General features: G+C 32.7%; 1 protein-coding gene across 2 annotated transcripts; it reads left to right on the top strand.

The window, feature by feature from the left end:
• Positions 1-3,743: 3,743 nt before the first annotated feature.
• Positions 3,744-7,260, top strand: LOC118034137 (uncharacterized). Of its 2 annotated transcripts, none has more exons than XM_035039345.1 (6): positions 3,744-4,181; positions 5,400-5,526; positions 6,020-6,159; positions 6,283-6,345; positions 6,435-6,503; positions 6,859-7,260. In XM_035039345.1, the coding sequence occupies exons 1-6, from the start codon at positions 3,966-3,968 to the stop codon at positions 6,928-6,930; spliced, it is 687 nt and encodes a 228-aa protein (XP_034895236.1). In that variant the 5' UTR covers positions 3,744-3,965; the 3' UTR covers positions 6,931-7,260. The 2 variants fall into 2 exon arrangements, with proteins under 2 accessions (XP_034895236.1, XP_034895235.1); XM_035039344.1 differs by having other exon boundaries at positions 3,745-4,181; positions 5,400-5,535.
• Positions 7,261-19,228: the final 11,968 nt, after the last annotated feature.

The following is a 19,228-nucleotide window of genomic DNA, read 5'->3' as shown; positions in this document are numbered from 1 at the left end:
CAACCAAACAATACACGACAGGTGGTAAAATAGAGGTTCATGAACTCTAGAATTACTTCAATTATAGACAGCGTTCTAATTTGATAAGACTTAAATGTAAATAATTGAATTTTAATAGCTTGAAGAATTATTTTAAATAATAAGCTAAACAGAAATCAAGCTAAATAAATATTTAAATCTAGCTAGATAATTGATTAAAAAAAATCATGAGACAACAACTTTCATCTAATAATCATGAAAAGAATCTCATAAAATCTTGGTCATTAAAATAATTAATTTAAGAATTATACAAGTTTTATCAACAAATTCATTTTATTTGACTACATTTGTGAGTATAGTAATTTTTAAAAAAAATATATTTTAATTATAAATATAGTAAATTGATATTTTTTTAATAACTTCAACGTACACATGTAAAATATTAAAAAAAATATTTTAATATATTTAAAAATAAAAAATATATTTAAAAATTTTTATGCATTGCAACATTGAGTATTTTTAGGTTTTGCTTGTCATTGTAATCCAAACGTGGATTTGAAATTTATTTTTATTTATTTTAAAATTATTTTTATTTATTAGTATTAAAAATAAATTTTTAAAAATTAAAAAATATTACTTTAATATAAAAAATAATTTAAAAATTAACACAAACCAAGACAGATGGAGAAACTTGGCAGAAGTTTCACCTCAATGAAAGAAAAGGTTTACTACAATTACGGAATTACCACAACGGAGAGAGAAGACGGGGAAAAGAAAAGGTTAGTTACATGGTGGAGCCCAATGTCTTGTCTCCTTTAGCTATCACACCTTATCTGAGGGTTCCTACCTGCTGCCCGGTGCCACAGCTATCACCCCATTCTCTGGTATCTTTTCGGTCCTCGCTCCCTGAGTTACTATCCTTTCAACCACTTCCTGTCGACACGTCAACGCTACCGGCCACTGCATTTTAATTGCCAAGCCGATAGCTAATTCCGGTGAATTTAGCCGGATTGCATTCATTATTTGAGCATGTGTCTGTAGATCAAGAATGGTTAAAAGTGATTATGTGCCCTGTGGTGCACTGAGTTATAATGATACACTCCCTGGATTAAAGGACACATTAGGTATTGTACCCATGACTGGCAATTAACTGGTTTTATGACAGGTGGGAAATGTATAAAAATATTTTTTATTATTTTTTAAATTAAAATAATCTAAAAAATATATAAAAAATAATTTTAAATAAAAAAACTTAAAATTTAATGAATAATGATTAGACCGTCTGGCTAAACACTTAATCCAACTATTGGTAATTTGGTATTCTGCTGAAATGATAATGATTAAATGTCTGTTTATTTTTATAGTTAAAATTGAATTTTGTAATTTTTTGAGTTTTTTTATTTAAATTAATTTTTTATTGTTTTGATGTGTTGGTATTAAAAATTATTTTTATACGTTTCTAAAAAAAAACGCTTTGAAAAGTAAAAACATTATCTAAATGGATATTTAATATTGTAATTCAGGATATTTTTAAAAAATATTTTTATTTAAAAACATATCAAAATTATTTTTATGCTATCACATCAAAATTATAAAAAAATTAATTTAATATATATATTTTTTTTGGAATCAACAACAATTTTAATACACACTTAACGCAATTTCTAATTGTAAACAGTCACTAAAATATAGATATCAGGAAATCAACTGTTGATGGTGGTCAATTGTGGCGGGAAAACATGGTGGGAAAATAAAGGCAAGGTATATTTTTTTAGGTATTTTAATTTTCAATATGGAGGCAAAGCAAATAAATTTGGTATTTCGTGGTGGATAGGACAACACCGACGGAAGGTAGCGCCTTCCCCGCTCGTGGGCCCCGCATGTGAATTTCGGGTTTCCGTTACGTTTCCCTTCTGCCGTTTCCCTTTTCCTTTTTCCATCCTTTGTTGTTTATTCTTTAAAAAAAAAAACTTTTGTTGTCTTTGCGATGAAATTACCAAACACCATTTTTCCTTTGAGATTTTTTCATTTCCTTAAAAAAAAAAAAACACAACTCTCCCTTGTTTTATTTCATTCGTCGACGACTATGGAAAGAAACATAGACAATGGTAAAATCTAAGAAAAAATGGCCTTGGTATTTTATAGTTTAGTTGTTTTTGTATTTATTTTTGTGTTTTTTTAAATTATAATTTTCATTGTAAATTTTATTGTACCCGTAATCATTTTTATTATAAATTATTATGTGGTCTATTTTATACTTGTAAAAAAATATAAACTGTAATTTTTAAAAACATCAAAAATAAATATGAAAACAACTAAATTATAAAAAAATAATAATTAATGAGAATTTCCCTCAAGTGCATTACTGTTTTTAATCTAATTAAAGTCAATCTACCTACATTAGGAATTAATCATTATTAGTCATGTATGATAAAGAGAGCCAACATTTTGTAAATCAATCAAATCAATTATGCTGTAGTTTTTTTTTTTATTCAGATGCAGTAAGGATTGGTTTCTATATAGCTATTATATTGTCAAAAAATTAATTCAATCTTAAAATTTAATTTTTTTAGGTAAGGTCCATGATATAATTTATATTATTTTATAGCACACCCCTCGAGTGAAAACACTCTGAGTTTGAAATTTACACAGGCTCAAATTATCTTATATTTAATTTTTTATTAAATAAATAGAAATGATGAGATTCAAACTCGTGACCGTTTGATCATCAAAGTTCTAATACTATATTAAAAAATTATCTCAATTGAAAAACTTAAGCTTTTAAATAAATTTTTATGATATGATTTACATTATCTTGTAACATATATTACATGGTAATTTTTATATCCAATGTAAAATATTATGTTTTTCACATCAGCAAATGTTAGTACAAATCTTTACCGTATATATGTTAAAATCAAAACTCAAGATATACCCGTAGATGGAACTAATTGAATATAAACATGCTCCTTCTCCCCGAAAAATCAAAGAAATTATTTTTCTCCTCGACACCTAATCGAATCATTAAAGGTTTGTTTTGCATAACTTTAATCATTTGAATCCACACCAAAGAAGAATAACAAAGTTTATATTAATTGCCACCCTACCTTATATATTTTTTTTAAATTAAATTCTTAAATAAATTGCATTGAATTATGTTTAGGAATCTTAACAGGACCTACACTTGATAAAGAAACATCTCGAAAATGAAAATCCCAGAGGCCTAGGAAGTGTTCCGAGCTTTTGTTTATTTTTTTCAATAATTTTAACATATTAATATAAAGATAAAAATATTCTTGTTATATTTAACTTGAATAATTTTCTTCCGAGAATTATTTTTCTCTATCACATCATATCACATGATTCTTCGATTGAATATAGCAAGAATACAAGAAGGTACATATCCCAATTCCTGCCTTGCAAGAAACCCGATTTCTTCTTCTTGTTCTATTCCTGTGTTTAGTTTAGTTATTCAAGGAGAAAAAAAAAAAAAAAACCAACTCCAAATTCAAAAACACCACAGCACCAGGAGCAAGGTCAATTCCGTCATTCCATGTCGTACCCCCACTAGCCTCGCCCCTTGCAACAAGTCAAACAGTCAAACTCACTTGAATAAACAATCCAATCCAAAACCGCTATTAAGGAAGTGCTTTGATGCATGATTAACGACACTGTCCTCTCTTTCTTACGTGTCGACCTCCTACTGGTCCATTCTCTCTCGTCGGGATTCATGGTTACACAACCAATAAACGTAGCCAGGAGTCACTCTCATCCTCTCTCTCTCCCACACAAACACAAAACTCTCTCTCTCTAAAAACTGTGTTTTTTCTCCTACAAAAATCCCTAAATTTCTCTACTACTTCTCTCTCCTTGTCCCCCAAAACATTCACTGCCTTGCTCTGCAATGCAGGATCTTCATTTCGAGTTTTGAAACTCGAATTTTGACTCACTGAGTTGTTTATAGATACAGTTATTCATTATTAATAATGTTCGAGACAATGGAGAGTTCCGTCAATGGAGGAGGAGTTGTAGGAGGGTTTTCTCACTTACAGAGCTGCGGTGACAGCAGTGAAGAAGAGCTTTCTGTGCTGCCACGTCATACTAAAGTGGTAGTTACTGGAAATAACCGTACCAAGTCCGTGCTTGTGGGTCTTCAAGGTGTTGTCAAGAAGGCTGTTGGGCTTGGCGGGTGGCATTGGCTGGTAAATTTTTCGACTTTTTTTTCTGGGTTTTAAGAATGCAGGAAAAATGGGTATTTTTATGTACTGTCATCTGTGGTTTGGTTTGCTTTTGATTGGTAGTTTCTTTTGCAATGCAGGTCAATCTAATAGTTTTGGGTCTGGATTTTGTGTTAATGTGATACTATTTTATTGACCACTTGCTTTAATTTTTCATTTTCTTATTACAGAAGATAAAATTGAGGAGAATGAATGCTTAAATGTGAAACTTTGCAAGAATTAAGGCGTTTTATGGTAATTCGAATCTATAACTAAGGGATTCGGGAAATGGGTTTTTCATTGCATGTAGATTTTCACTCATGGATCTGGTGTTTTGATGGGTCTTTTAAAATGTGGGATTTCAAATGTATGATTTTGGGGTTTTTAGGTTTATCTTGATTGTTTTCTTGTTCTTTGTCTGCTTTGGATAGCTTCTTAGCTTTGCATGATGGGGCTATGCCGGGGGATCTTGTTTTGATTCATTTTTAAATGATACTCTTTTGGTTATACAAAAAAAAAAAAGTTTTCGGACATTATCTGAATTCACTTGGATTAAATAATTTATTAGATTCCGTAATTCTCTTGCATGCTTGTTTTTTCAGGCTTCTTTTAACATCTTCTGAAACTTGTTTTGCTTCCTGGGTTACTGATGGAATCCCCTAATTTTGCCTTCGAATACCCCTTATACTTGTTTATCTAGTGTCTGTATTTGATACATATCTCTCAATTTTTGACTTCTGAAATTTGAAACATCTTTCGATACGGGCTAAAGACAATAAAGCTGGTGTTTTTTAGAATGTTCCACTCCACTTTAGGTAAATATCCTTTAAACATTTGATCACTCTCTTTAACTGGTTTTTTTTATTATTGGGGAAAAAAAGAAGATTTGGTATTGGCTCCCATTTTCTGCTGTGGTTTGTTGTTTCTTTTTGCTTAGTGAAGCATCTTGCCTATTAGGTGAATTGCTTATCATGATATTTTTAGTATAATGATCAGGAAAGTCTAAAATATATATCTTTGCCTAAACTCCAAAATGGAACTTATTTTATTTACTTCACTGCATCATTTCAACCGTTTCTTGACTTTTGCTCTCTTGCTGATGTCTACCAACTTGTCTATGAATCAGTTTATCATCTGTATGATGTCATTCCAGGCATTTGCTATGTTCTGATATCTTTGATTCTCTGATCACTAAAAATACAGGTCCTGACAAATGGCATAGAAGTCAAGCTACAGAGGAATGCCCTTAGTGTGATTGAGGCTCCCACGGGCAATGAGGATGATGATGATCTGGAATTTGATAATGTGCAGTGGAATGGATTGGATATGGGTGAGCTTGGTTAGTAAATCTCTCTTCATAAATAATGTCTTCTGATTCCCAAATTTTAGCTAGACTTGTTTTAGCAGAGCTCTGTTAAAAGTTGTGGAAACAATCCTGGTATTCAACAGAAAATAAGCTATCAATCTCATGAATACCTTGCACTGCTGTGCTGGTTTATGCTAATTGCACCCATGTTTCTTCATAAACTTTCTTAATTGATACCTGTGTCCTTTCCGATCGTCTTGGTAAAAAACGTATGGCATTGGTTAGGGGAATCCCTAGTCTTTTCGGTGTAGTTAAATGTTTGCTTGGACTCTTACCGTAGGTTCGTAATAGTATATGCTATTATTAGTGAAAGGGGTAAGTTTGGCACATAGGATCCATTCTGTCTCCCACCTTTTACTTTTCACTATTGCTAAAAGCTCTCTTGTATCATTTCTTTTTCTTTTGGTTGGGTCCACCTCCTTTTAATTTTTGTTTTTTGTCATCCCTCATTTTCCAGCATCCTATGACACTCAAAAGTCCCATAGATCAAGGAATCGGACTCATAAATCAACAGGATCATCTCACAAGACTATGAGCAGGTCTCCCTCTTGTGACTCGCAGTCTAAGGGCTCTGTCTCCACACCTCGTGGGGCCACGGTAAATAAAACTAAACTTAGTACTTCTATTCACCTTTTTTTATCCTTTCATGATCTAATTTTAACAAGAAATAACTACAGAAATGTATTAATATCTTTTTCTTATCGACTCTTCTCACTACAGAAGGTTGACCTCAGCAAGTTGGAGATGGCTGCTCTGTGGAGATATTGGCGACATTTTAATCTTGTGAGTGGTTTTTTAGAGGGAAACTTGAACAATTAACTCAATACATTCTGTCGCATGCCCAACTTAATTAACATCATGAATTTTTCTAGGTGGATGCCATGCCCAACCCTTCTAAGGAGCAACTGATTGATGTTGTTCAGAGGCATTTTATGTCGCAGGTACTAGAAACATTGGACAATTCCTGCATGGTTTCCTTGCAGTTATTTCCTCGTGATTTACTTTCATATATATATTCATCGATTTAAATGTATTGTATGGGACTGAGAATTAGATGCTTTTTGAAAAAAAAAATGGTAGGCAAGTATATTTGATGGACACTTCGCGAACTAGTTGCTGGCTGAACTGGAGATTTGAAAAACTCTTGCTTCTCTGAAACACCAGTGTTCTTAGGTTCAATTATCAGGATTTATTTTCCCTTTCTGTTTTGAAACACAAGGGTCTGTAATGGAAGGTTACTAATAGTTTTCGGATTTTCAGACAATCATAATCTGAACATGTCTTTTGCTGCTGCAGCAAATGGACGAGTTGCAGGTCATTGTGGGATTTGTCCAGGCTGCAAAAAGACTGAAGACCGTCTGCAAATGACCCTGAGACAGAGATATCTGAGTTTCTTTGTCTATGCTAACAAATACTTGGTACTTGAATACCCCACCCCCATGTGTAACATATGTATCCCGGGCTTGCTTGTCATCGTATCTATCACTAGGTTAGTATTTTACCCTGTCAGAGCTATAGAGGTTCCTTCTTTTTGTTAGTGTAGCTATGTAGATATATGTAAAAACTGATGAGGTGACTGGACCTCTAAGAAGTAAGTCCCTGTGGCTGTCTTCTAAGCTTGGTTTAATTAATGTACTGCTGACTTTGAGGGAAATGGGTTTCTGAAAGTGTATATATTCTTGGATCTTAGGTCGCCAATTTGATGTCCTCGTGCCACGGGTCCCGTGCTTCCTAAATGATAATCTGGTTATTAGTTTTGAAGATGAAATGGGAGCTACCGCTTAAGATTTGGACGCTTTTAATTGGCCATGGAAAGCGGGGTCCATGGTGAATATATTTTAAAGTGAAGAAAACCCTTAACAAATCTCCACTAGCTAGGTCAACAAAGAAGTAATTAGCTAATAATTAAAGGGATAATTGCACTACAAGCATGTCTACTCTTCAAGTTTCTCTCGACGGAATACGTGGATTTTTTTTTCCAAGACTACCAATCAAGTTCTTCTGTTAAACTTCCGTCAATTTCCTTTTGTTATCCAGATTACCATGTAACAATTTTGGAGCTAACTATCCCTCCCAAATGATTTTGTTAAATTGTACTGTTTCTAAGAAGCATTTTAACAAACAGATTATTCATACTTCAAAAGAAGCATTTTGCATTAAATTGGCAGGGCTTCAGACCACTCTTAAGACTTATCCAGGACATGTTTTAATTCCATCTTCAAACATTATTCTAACTTCATTTATATACGCAATAGCTTCACTGAAGCATTTCTACAAGCATGTCATGTATATGGTTTATCCAATCGTCATAACATATAACCTACTACACCTCCCTCCACAATAATCTGTTACCATGATCGAAATCCGCGTCAACAGATCGGAAAATAGAAGATAAAGAAAGGCGATTCATAAACCCGTATCCAAATATTTCTACTATTTCTCCTGCTCCTTTGCACTTCGGCTTTAATCTGATTGATTCTTCTCAATAAGCGAGGGATGATGACTGCTTCTTTCACATATTGGGGGGTCAATCCAAATGGAAATGTTACAGCCTCCATTTTTCTTCAAATGGGCACACAGCTTGAAATTGTTAATGGTCAACTTTTCATTCGTTCAATTGAAAGATTGGAAAATGAAGGATGGAAGGAATGGAAGCTTTTCTCGAAAACGCTCCAAATCATCTGGTAGGGAAAGTCCCCTCCAACAAAGAAAAGGGTAAAATCATAGTTCAGTATTTTAGGCAGTGAAAATACTTTATTGGCAATACTGTATGAAATTGATGTATTCATATGGAAAAAAAATATTAAAATCCATGTGCTTGATTGAGAGAGAATTAAAAGTTAATGTCGTAACTATCCCAAATGTAGTGGGAAGGTACTGCCATGGGCCATCCATCCCCTTGCCGAGGACCAGAGGCAGTGAACGTCATTTTCAATTTGATTAAAATACATGGCTGTGGCTGTGCTAGCATACTGTTTGATTGGAGAAGGGTCCTTTTCGAGGCCTCTGAAGAAGTTCAGAACATGATATTACGTATCGGAACGGGACCCATCTTGTTATTAGGACTATTTTATTGTCGGTATAGAGGACTGATCAAGGGATGAGATTGCCTGAACCCTTGCTTTCGATGACTCCTGTTCGTGTTTAATACACTGCTTTATCGTCTAGAGGTCTACCCTCTCTCTCTCCAGAGCTCAGCTTCGTACCAATTTCCTTTGGGCCATGATCATTGATAGATTTTGGTCACATTAACTGTGAGCTCGATGGAAAACTGTTGCCATATTTGTATTTTCCGAAAGTACCATGGCAAGAGTTCCAAGGATATAGGCATGGGATAAAAAAATAATTTCAAAATAGCATATTTCTATTTAACCGCTAATGAAAACCGCGGTAGAATTATCAAACCGCTGATGAAAATAGCGGTTGCATCTTTCGTTTCCATGTCTATCATATTCGTAGATGTTCTTGCTTCCTTAGTATCCCTTGCAGCTTTCTAACATAAGTTCCTAATTTTCTTGGGCCCCGCGTTGATTGAAACATACATCAATTTTTTTTTTTCTTTCCTTGATAAAAGGTAACATGGACGAGAGATGGTCAAGTAGCACTAACATGCATGTTGGATGAGCTCGAAAGCCAATGGTTCGACCTGATTTTCAAAGCTAGGCTTCAAAAATTCTCCCCCGGCACACTAAGAAGCAAGACAATACCAGCAAATTCTTTCTTCTTCATCTTCTTCATAGTCCCTATGATCAGACTTTATTCAACAAATTAAACCCCACAATACATTTCTTTCCACAACATGGCAAGCCTTAGTTTGATTATTGGAGCAACGGGTACAACAAACTGTTTTGACTGGTTTTTGCTAATATATTTTCAATCAGAGAAAATTATCTAGATGAATCTTTGCCAATACATGCTCCAGGTAATAATATTTCAGTGTTACATCGACAAATCAAGCTAAAAAAACAAAAACTCTCGAGAAAACGAGAAAACAACATATAGATACCAGAAAATAAAGGTTAAGAAATAAAAAGAGACATGAGAGAAGAGGCAATCGCGAAGAGACTGAAACCTTTACTGAACTTGAAGATTTGGTTATGGGTGAGTTGATTGATTTTTATTTTTTTAATTAATGTGAATATTTAAAGTAGATGTATATCTTAATTAATTTTATAAATTTTAAAATTAATAATTATATAAATTTTTGATAACCTCCAGAGAATTCAAGGCTGATGGACGATTATCGTTTGGAGAGGAGGGAAATATCAAAGAGAAAGAGAGTATAAAATGTGGTTATAATAATAGTAGTCAATCTATGCGGGGTCCAAGAAGGTTATGAATTCTTACCGGAAAGGTGCAAGGATTAAGGATCAGAAAGAAAGCAAGAAAACGAAAAACACAACCGTTGTTTTTATCAGCAGCTTATTAATTCAATCATAATTTTTATTAACAATTTATTAATTCAAGCATGATTTCTGTTACTGATTATATAAAATTGTATTATTTTCGAAATACTTTTTATATAGTATATCCTCGTAGCTTATCCTCGTAGCTTTAGTTTCGAAAAATAAAACCCTCCGGGGAAGGAAATGAATTAATGGTGTAATTAAATGCCTGAGGTTGATGTCATGCAAACCCATATGGAATAGATAGAAGTTGACAACGACATAGCATAGATGCTAATTGCTAAAGGAAGTTCGATGCCGTAATGTTAAAGTTTCGGAACTGCCTTAAATCTTTGGATTCCCTGCAGGTTCTGGGTGTATTTACGACACAAGTGAAGCCTCAAATTGCACACCTAGTCTCGCAATCAGCTATCTGATTTTTTTAAATAAAAAATAGCACATTTTTTTTAAAAGAAAATGAAAAACTAAATTTTAAAATGTAGCTAAATTTGATAAAAATTAAAATATCATCTTTGAAAAGTGTGGTATCTAATTTTTCAGAGGGGATGTAGAAAAAATAAAAAACAAAATAAGATATCATAAATATATTAAAGCTCTGATAATGATATAATCTTAATATTATCAAAAGAATCTTGACGAAAGAAATTCAATGAAACCAGAAAAGATAATTCAATCACTTGTTGTCTTTAAACGATTCGTGTTACTCATTCTGATTATTGTTATTGACTTTATTTGATGTTCAATTCATCTAGTCAAGATTTTTCTAATAATACTAAAAGTGTCATCATCAAAGTTTTAGCATGATTATGATTTCTCATTCTTTTCTTTTCTCTTTGCTCTTTTCTTAGCTCTTTCTTCTCTCTTAAAATTAAAATTCCGCACTTGAAAACTTGGATTTTTACCAAACTATTTTATTTTAGTTTCTTATTTATTATCTATGCCAGTTTACCAAAACATTTTTTTTTAAATTATGCTAGAGGGGAGAACACAGCTCGCCATATTATAAATAACATACTCGAGCCGGTTAACTCTCCCAACTCATAACCGGATCTTGCGCCGGGAGGCCCTGATAACTATGGATTAACGCATTCCGCCTGCAAAATTGTCAAATGGATTTACATCGTTATGTTCCTTTTATTCAAGTTTATCCCTTTCCCCGTCGATTATTGATTTTTAACTGGGCTAGAGGGTTAGAACGTAACTAGAGGAAGCCTTTGATTCATGACCCCAGGCCTCAACATCTTCAACATCTTTCACTGGGCTGGCCAGAGCAGTGGCGACAAGCAGGCTCTCGAGCATTGTCCATTAAGAACCCTCAAGCAAAATGAAGTCCTCATGGTTTTTCTCGGAAGGGTTTTGTTTTTGTGTTCTTATTTTCCATGGGAGAACAATGTGAAGTGAGCTTTTCTTTGCTCGACAATGGAGACCATCAGCACGGTAAGCGTCAGAGCAAGTAATTAAGAGCCGAGAATACTAGGATATCCCGGACACGATTCTTGTCTCTAGATGGCTTGTAAATTCCTAATCCTTGCAACCATCATGTAATCTTTCCAAAAACAGAGAGAGAAAATTGGGCCCTCAATGATAAAGTAATGGCATCACTGATCACAAACAGTTCCAAGCAATGGGGATCTGTGTGTCTAATCTATATAGTTTCTGATGGGCTAGAAGTTGTTTGATAGAGGGGTTAGCCTGGGCCCAAAATCGAAATAGGTTAGTTGGACTAGCTCTGGGAATAAGGCCCACTATGGCCCAAATCATCTCAAAGTTTAGTTTGTCCCCTCTTTTAGTTTTAGGAGGTGGTGCTGGACAGTTTGGCCCAATATATGGAAGGCCTAGTTGTAAAAAGTTTCCTAACTTTAATTAGAAAACAAACACCATCCAGAAAAAAGAAAAAATCCTTTATTCTCTCATAAACAATATGATTTTTTTAGATTTCTTACTAAACAATAAGGATTTATGAAAAATTCCATGAAAATACTCTAAACTCATCTCTTTCTCTATAACTCTTAATAATAATAATTATATAAAAAAAACCCATCATTGTATTGTTGGTTTAGTTTGAATTTTGATTTGAGTGGTGGTTGTTAATGATGAAGTTTAATTAAAAAGATATATGAATATTTCTTTTCATATTTTTCTCTCTCTGTTTTTTTTTCTCATTATAAGAGAAAAGGAGAGGGATCAGACAGATTCTTAAAGGTTTTTTCCCATCAATTTCTCAATAAAACCAAAAAGATAGATACTTTCAAAAAAATCATATTGTTTAGGATGAAAAATCAAAGAATTTTTTTTGTTTTTGCCAAAATTGGGGAGATTTTTTCGTTTTTACAATTCGGCATAAATGGAACATAAAACTCATAAACACATCGTTTTCTTTTGTTCTTAACGTCCTCGCTTGTCTTTACGTTTATAGCGATGATGAATCCAATTCCCAACACAGTAAATGCAAGCGCCCATATCAAGAATGCGAGAGTGGAGAGTTTCATCAGCGGCATTTTCACCGTGGAAGGAGGAAGTTCCGACCGTAAAAAGCAGGAACAATTATTGTCATTTCTTTAGCTCTCAACCAGTCTTCGAAGTCGTAAAAGTTTTGGTCACGACAACCGATTATTTTTGCATTTATCCAGGCTACATGGCGCTGTCTATCATTTTCCACCCCGAGAACAAGGGTTCTTTCTATCATTTATCGCTGTTAGTTTCCACAATTCCATCGTCTCTACTCTTGGAAAAGTCTCCATGGTTGAGTTTTCCACGACATCACTCGCTATTGCGATCAAGAACACTACAAAATTTTCCAACCCTTTTTGGTCAAAGATTCAATTTGATCCCACAACGTGGAAGCTCTTTGTTATCAATCAATCAGCCACGATGAGGGACTTTTCTTTTACAGCTTTTCTCCAACTCAAATTAAGTAGCTTTTGTTTTCATGTAATGACTGGATGTAACTTGGTCAAAGGATTTAAATGAAAACACTTCTTTTTGGCTGGCTTTTCCTCAAACATTGGCTAATGGAATATTTATCATGGTATTTTAATATATAAAAAAAACATTATTATTAAACACAGCCTCACATGGAGAGTAAAGCAGGTGATTTGACGACTTGACACTGTAAGTTAATTCAATAATTCTCTATCCCAAACATCTAAGTTGGATTTTATATTGAATTAGATGATAATTAACTTAAAGAGCCAATACACATCCAATCAACATGATTAAAACCGATTAAAATATGATTTGTTTTTTTTAGAATAATATTGTTTTGGATTGAGAAGGATTATAAAGTGGGTCAAATTTTATAACTATAATGGAAAGTGCAGTCAGTTGTCGACAAGCTCTACCCAGAAAAAACAAAAGTGGGGAAAATTTGAAAGGATCAACCATTTCAGCTCAATAATACTCTCACTCTCTGTTCTTCATCACTTAATTTAACGCAAATACATGGATTGTGCAGCTAATATTTCTGGTTCAAAGATTAAGTGTTCAATTATCCTCATTGGAATTGCTGAGGTCTCGAAGATGGTGAGGTCCTAGCAACTTGTTTCTGTGAACGTTCCGATTGTTTTAGGCTGAGTTTGCAGTCAAAATCGGAGGAGCAAGCCACACGAACCTATCGATTTCAGGCAATTTATATTTGACCATAGCCACGTTCTCAAAGGAGTTATGGCCCCTTGATTTATGCAAGGGCTAGTCTTAGGACTTCTGTGGCTGCAAAATGCCAAAAATGTTTTCTCGAGTATTTCGGGAGATAATGAGAGGAATCCCCTTGATTATCTCCGTCTTTTTTTACCATTAAAATAATATTTATTTAAAGTATTTTTTTTAGAAAATAATTAACTAATCTCTTTAGTTTTAAATCCTTAATATTGGATCACTGCATATTAGTATTCCTTTAAAATTTACTCCTTTTGTTAGTTATTTTTTATAATTTAATTGTTTTTTAGTCTTTCGGACAAAACTAACTTGTGATTTTAAAAACTAAAAGGGCAAGCACACAAATTATAAAGAACACAAGGACTAAGTGAAAACTTACTCTATGTACGTCATTTCTAATTTTCTCGCCTCGAAATTTTTCTCATGACAGAAAGAGCACTATTGGAGTGTAGATTACAAAACTAACCCTCTTGAATTTGCCATCGAATCCATCGATCCAAGATTATTAAACCTGGCCAGATGCACCGGTGAATTTCATATGAACGGTGTATTTGAGGATGTGATGTAAATTATATATATTTTTTAATTTTAATTTTTTTTATTTAAAATTTTTTATATATAATTTTAAATTATTTTAATGTGTTGATATCAAAAATAATTTTAAAAAAATAATTTTAAAATATTTTAAAATAAAAAACATCTAAATCGCAGCCGCTACCTAAATTTCATATACATCCCTAGTCAACTTGCCTTCTTGTTTAAATATCTAAAAATTTAATTTATAATATTTTTATTTGACATGAAGCCTTGATCCAATTAATTAAATCAATATTTAATTTGACTTTTTTAATTTTTTAAAGCGGCACTATTTTTATTTTATTTTAAAATTATATATTGATCCGAATGAAATAACTCATTTAACAGATAATCTGAACCTACACCAAGTTCCTCCTAGATGGAATTTAATCACAATGTATTTAGAAAAGAGGAATATCCCTTCCCGCACCAAGAATTATATGTTTCAAAGCTCTTGGAATATTCACGTTCATCAAAGTAAGTAGCATGTGAAAACGCATCTATATAACTTGAAGCTTAACATAAATGGAATTTACATTGAAATTTAAGCAACATGATGTAAGCATATCAAATGACAATGATGACTATGAGAGAATATGAATAAATTCCACTGCAGAGTACGTATCTGTTCACAGCTAGATATGAATCTATTAAAGTAACAACAGCATCTTTTTATAAAATTAAATATTTATATCTTATTTGTTTTTATATTTTAAAAATATTTTTAAAAAGATTAATATTTTTTTAGTATTTTTATATTATTTTGATACGCTGATATCAAAAATAATTTTTAAAAAATTAAAAAAAATATTATTTTGATACATTTAAAAAAAAAATACTTTGTAAAACAACAACAATTACAATTTCAAACATTTTGTTAATTTCAAAGGGTTGATATGAGAATAAATTTATTATTATTATTATGAAATTGATGTGAAAATGTATTTTAAAATCATATAAAGAAATATTTGATTTTAATTAACGAGCAAACTAATTTTTTATTTTTTATTATTTTAAAAGAGAGAACTAAAAAACTCAGCCAAAGCAAAGGAAGTTGCCTCCATATAGTGGCACAAAATATTAACTACACTGGACATGCCTTGGTGTGCGTACACCAACAGCATCTAACCAGTGGCATTTCGAACAAAGAAAGATTCCCCATTAAAATCACACCATATATATATATATAACCCTAATTTGCCAAATAATTGCGAAGTATACGGTGCACATATTTATATTTTTCAATAAGACCGTTGACAAACCTTCTATATATATATATATATATATATAGGTGTATTCCTTTTTCTTTTTCTAAGTTATTTAATATGAATTGGGTCAGCAAACATTGCTGGTACAAGAAGCTACAATGAGATTACGATTCCCGAAATCTCAAGCCGGCATGGATTCTGAAGGATGGCTGCTTTTCTTCCCAATTTGATAATTTCAAACCACCCCCAAGAATATATATATACATGTAACTCTCAAGAATATATATTTGTCAAATGTCAATTGTTCTCTCTCCGTTCTTTTTTCCTTGAAAGAAGCAAGAAAATAGTTAGTGTAAATGGCAAATTTATAGCCGTCACAGGCAACGTTAATCGCTTTTAAAACTATTGTTATTAACTCGGCAAGGCTCGATGGGCTAATATAAAATTCAGTTGATATGCTCCTGATCTAGATTGATTTTTAAAAATAATTCAACTTGAAATGGATTTTTTTTAATTTAGTTGATCTCATAAAAATTCATTGATTTTTTCAAAATAATTTGAAAACAATATTATTTTATTTTTATTTTTTTTAAATAAATCAATCCGAGTTACTGGTAGCCCGGGCTTTACACTAAATTTTCTTTAATAACTATGACTACAACTAGGGCGGAGACAGGGGGTAGGGCCTGTAAGGAAAAACAATTTCAACCACTCGATTAATTATATTTATATTTTTAATTTAAATGATAAAATAACTGAAATTTTAATTTTTTAATTTTATTTTCTGATTTCTCCCCTACTGCTTCGAATGAATCGATTGCAGGTGTGCACTTGTTAGAGGAATCCAAACTGATACACAATTAGCCACGAAAAGGGGACAGGACCCTTGCGATTAATGAATCGGAAGCTGATTCTTCGAGTGCTGAAACCGACTCGAGCCCTATTTGTTCATCCTATATAATTTAATATACTCTGCATATCATATATACTTCATCGCTCTCACTCCTGTCAATTTCTATCGAATAATGTGTTTTAGTGCTTCAGATTCGGACCGCATTGCACCCACAAAGGACATGGTTAAAGTTTTTGCGAGCATTCTTTCGAGGCCTAATTAACAGCTTGAAACCTAATCAGTGCACCTGCTTTATGATCAATTTAATTAGTTCCGAGTCACCATTAACTTTGATGTGGTTTTAAATTAATTAAGTTGAAAACGTGAAAGCTATTAGTTGGAGCAGGTAACTTTTTTTCTGGAAAATAAAAAAAAGATTCGATATTGAGTTAATTATCTCACTCTAATCCGATATGCGACATTTATACAAGTTGCTACATTACCATCTTTTACGAGTTCCTTTCACCCATTTCTTTCTTATAGTTTTATAATTCTCCTTTTCTTGCAAACCAAGAATTCTTCTTGTCTTCTTCATTTTCTTTTGGGAAAGTGTAATCCAAGAAGAACGAAGTAATTAAAGTTAAAACAGGACACCGAGAAGACAACAGCACATGGGACTGAGAGTAATCAATGGTATAAAACACCATTAGCATTAAAAATAAATAATAATCAGCCTATTAATGCTGGTGGCACTGAGGAAGCCTCATCTTTTCTATTGAAGTTGATGGAAGAGGATTTTCATATTCCTTGGTTATTTTATTTTGGAGTTTTTTTTCCAACTTTTCATTGTTTGTTTTGTTTATAAATGTGGATAAGAACTGCAGTTTCACCTTGCTTTTCAAATTAAAAATATTATTTTAATTATTTTTTATGAAACACACGTTTACGATAATTACAATAATGTAGCCATACTCGCATTTCTAAACGGAGCATTAATATGTTTGTATTTTACTTTTCAATCACCAGAGATTAAATAGACTTCCATGTTCTTAGTAGATTAGTATTCAGCAACTTTTATATCTAGGTTAATGTAGGTTTTCAAATCTGGGCTTTATTTTTTATTTTTTTATCATGCTTAATTATAGCATTTTCTAGCAACCTGAATTAATGCCATGGCGTCACTCTCTCCTCTTCCTTTGGGCTAATTAATTTTAGATGGCCCTTCTTTTGGCATGGTATATATCATGAATAAGTATAGACCATCTTGCTTAATCATTTTTGGATGTGATTAACGTATGATTGTAATAATTACTGTGAAGATCTAGCATAAATAAACATGTATGGAACATTATATATGATGTCATTGACAAAAATATAATCACAGAGGAATAGTGGTGCCTTTCTCATGTGGCAGATCATTATGTGGTTGGAGGAGCTTTTCCGTATTTATATTGTAATTCTCCAAGCTCATGAATCCCATAATTCAAATAATGTCTAGCTAGTGGCTAAGTGGACCTCGTCGGAAAAAAGCTTGTTTTTGTCACCAAAATGCTATCATTATTTCCATGAGGTCAGTCTCCATAGTTTCAAAAGCCGACACTAGTAAAATTCAGTGGGCTTACGCAGAAACAATTCATCCCTAAAGCAAAGATTTCATCAAACTTTTAGGGCATGAAGTTGCAATAGTAGTTGAAAATCACAAGCATTTCACTAATTATTGCAGTGTCTAGTAAAGGAAATTGAGCGGTGCCATGGCGGATTCCAACAACGGGGAGCTCGACCCTTAGGTCTGGGAAGTCATGGTGATGGTGCTTCCACGCCTAGTGCGCCCACAATTCTTACATGGGATTCTGTCTCTGTTTTAGTGTAAGGCAAGAGTGGGGACCGAGAAGCCATGATTCATGGATTAATGTGATGATGATTCAAACGCGCATTCCGCCATTTTTACTGTAGAGATGAGCTCGAAGGCGGCTAACATGTACAGTGCTCGTGGGAAGATGATGGGGGGTAGTAGACTTCCCACTAGCTTGTAAAGAATCTCTTACACACACGCACAAATGGAATCGACTGCCTAACATGATTCCTAGCCCCCAATTTGTTGGGATTCTTTAATTCTTATTCAATTAATAAACAAGGATTCTTGGAGTGAAGATTTCTCATTCTTTGATGGATTCTTGTTTTTCTTCGTTACTTGTCACTCGTCGTTTTTGGATAAAAATCTCTCTACTTATTATATATAGGGCTGTGGATCGCTGCCCCACTTGATTTATTTAAGAATCCCAAAATCCGTCGGCACCATTATCGTTTAATTAGATCCAATTTCTTTTACCTAAAACAGAATAGTTATCTTTATGTTCTATAAGAACATGTTAGGCATTATTACTCTCGATATTCATCGTCAACGGCACAGTACTTTAGGTATAATTAACTAATGTTTTTATGCTTATAAAGGTTGCATATGCTTAGGGTTATCTCTGAAATTTAATCATATAATTGTTAATTTTATTATGTTTTCACAAGTCCCATCTACACCCCAAATGAATTGTCAATAAGCTTCGTTCAAGTTAAGCTTTGAGTTGTTCTAACCGTGTTTTATAAAAATATTTTTTTAAAAAACAAATTATTTTTTATATAATTTTTATATCGTTTTGATACGTTAATCTCAAAATAATTTTTTTTTTAAAAAAAAAAAAAATATTATTTTAATATATTTTACCATAAAAAATACTTTAAAAAATAATTATAATTACATTTTCAAAAACATTGATGAGCTGTAAAAAATAAGTAACGTGGCACGATTTTAGCGATGAAGAGTCACCCAACAAGTATGAGTGGACTTTTGCTTACTTTTGGCATTTGGCTTACAAAATTCTCTCACATCTATTCCATTCTCACACCATATTTATAATTCTTATAATTTCATCTGTTCTTAACTTACGCCTTACACATTATTGTCTGCGCTTTCTTCCATTTTTTTTTTTTTTTTTAAT

Source organism: Populus alba, chromosome 14 (genome assembly GCF_005239225.2).
Source record: "Populus alba chromosome 14, ASM523922v2, whole genome shotgun sequence".
NCBI lineage: Eukaryota > Viridiplantae > Streptophyta > Magnoliopsida > Malpighiales > Salicaceae > Populus > Populus alba.
Note: the sequence above shows the minus strand (reverse complement) of the source record. Positions and strands in the feature narration are given on the sequence as shown.

Coding starts and splice junctions, on each gene's coding strand:
- LOC118034137 (XM_035039344.1), top strand. CDS start 3,966: ATGTTCGAGACAATGGAGAGTTCCGTCAATGGAGGAGGAGTTGTAGGA. Junction 6,346..6,434: donor ATTGGCGACATTTTAATCTT/GTGAGTGGTTTT, acceptor GAATTTTTCTAG/GTGGATGCCATGCCCAACCC. Junction 6,504..6,858: donor AGAGGCATTTTATGTCGCAG/GTACTAGAAACA, acceptor TTGCTGCTGCAG/CAAATGGACGAGTTGCAGGT.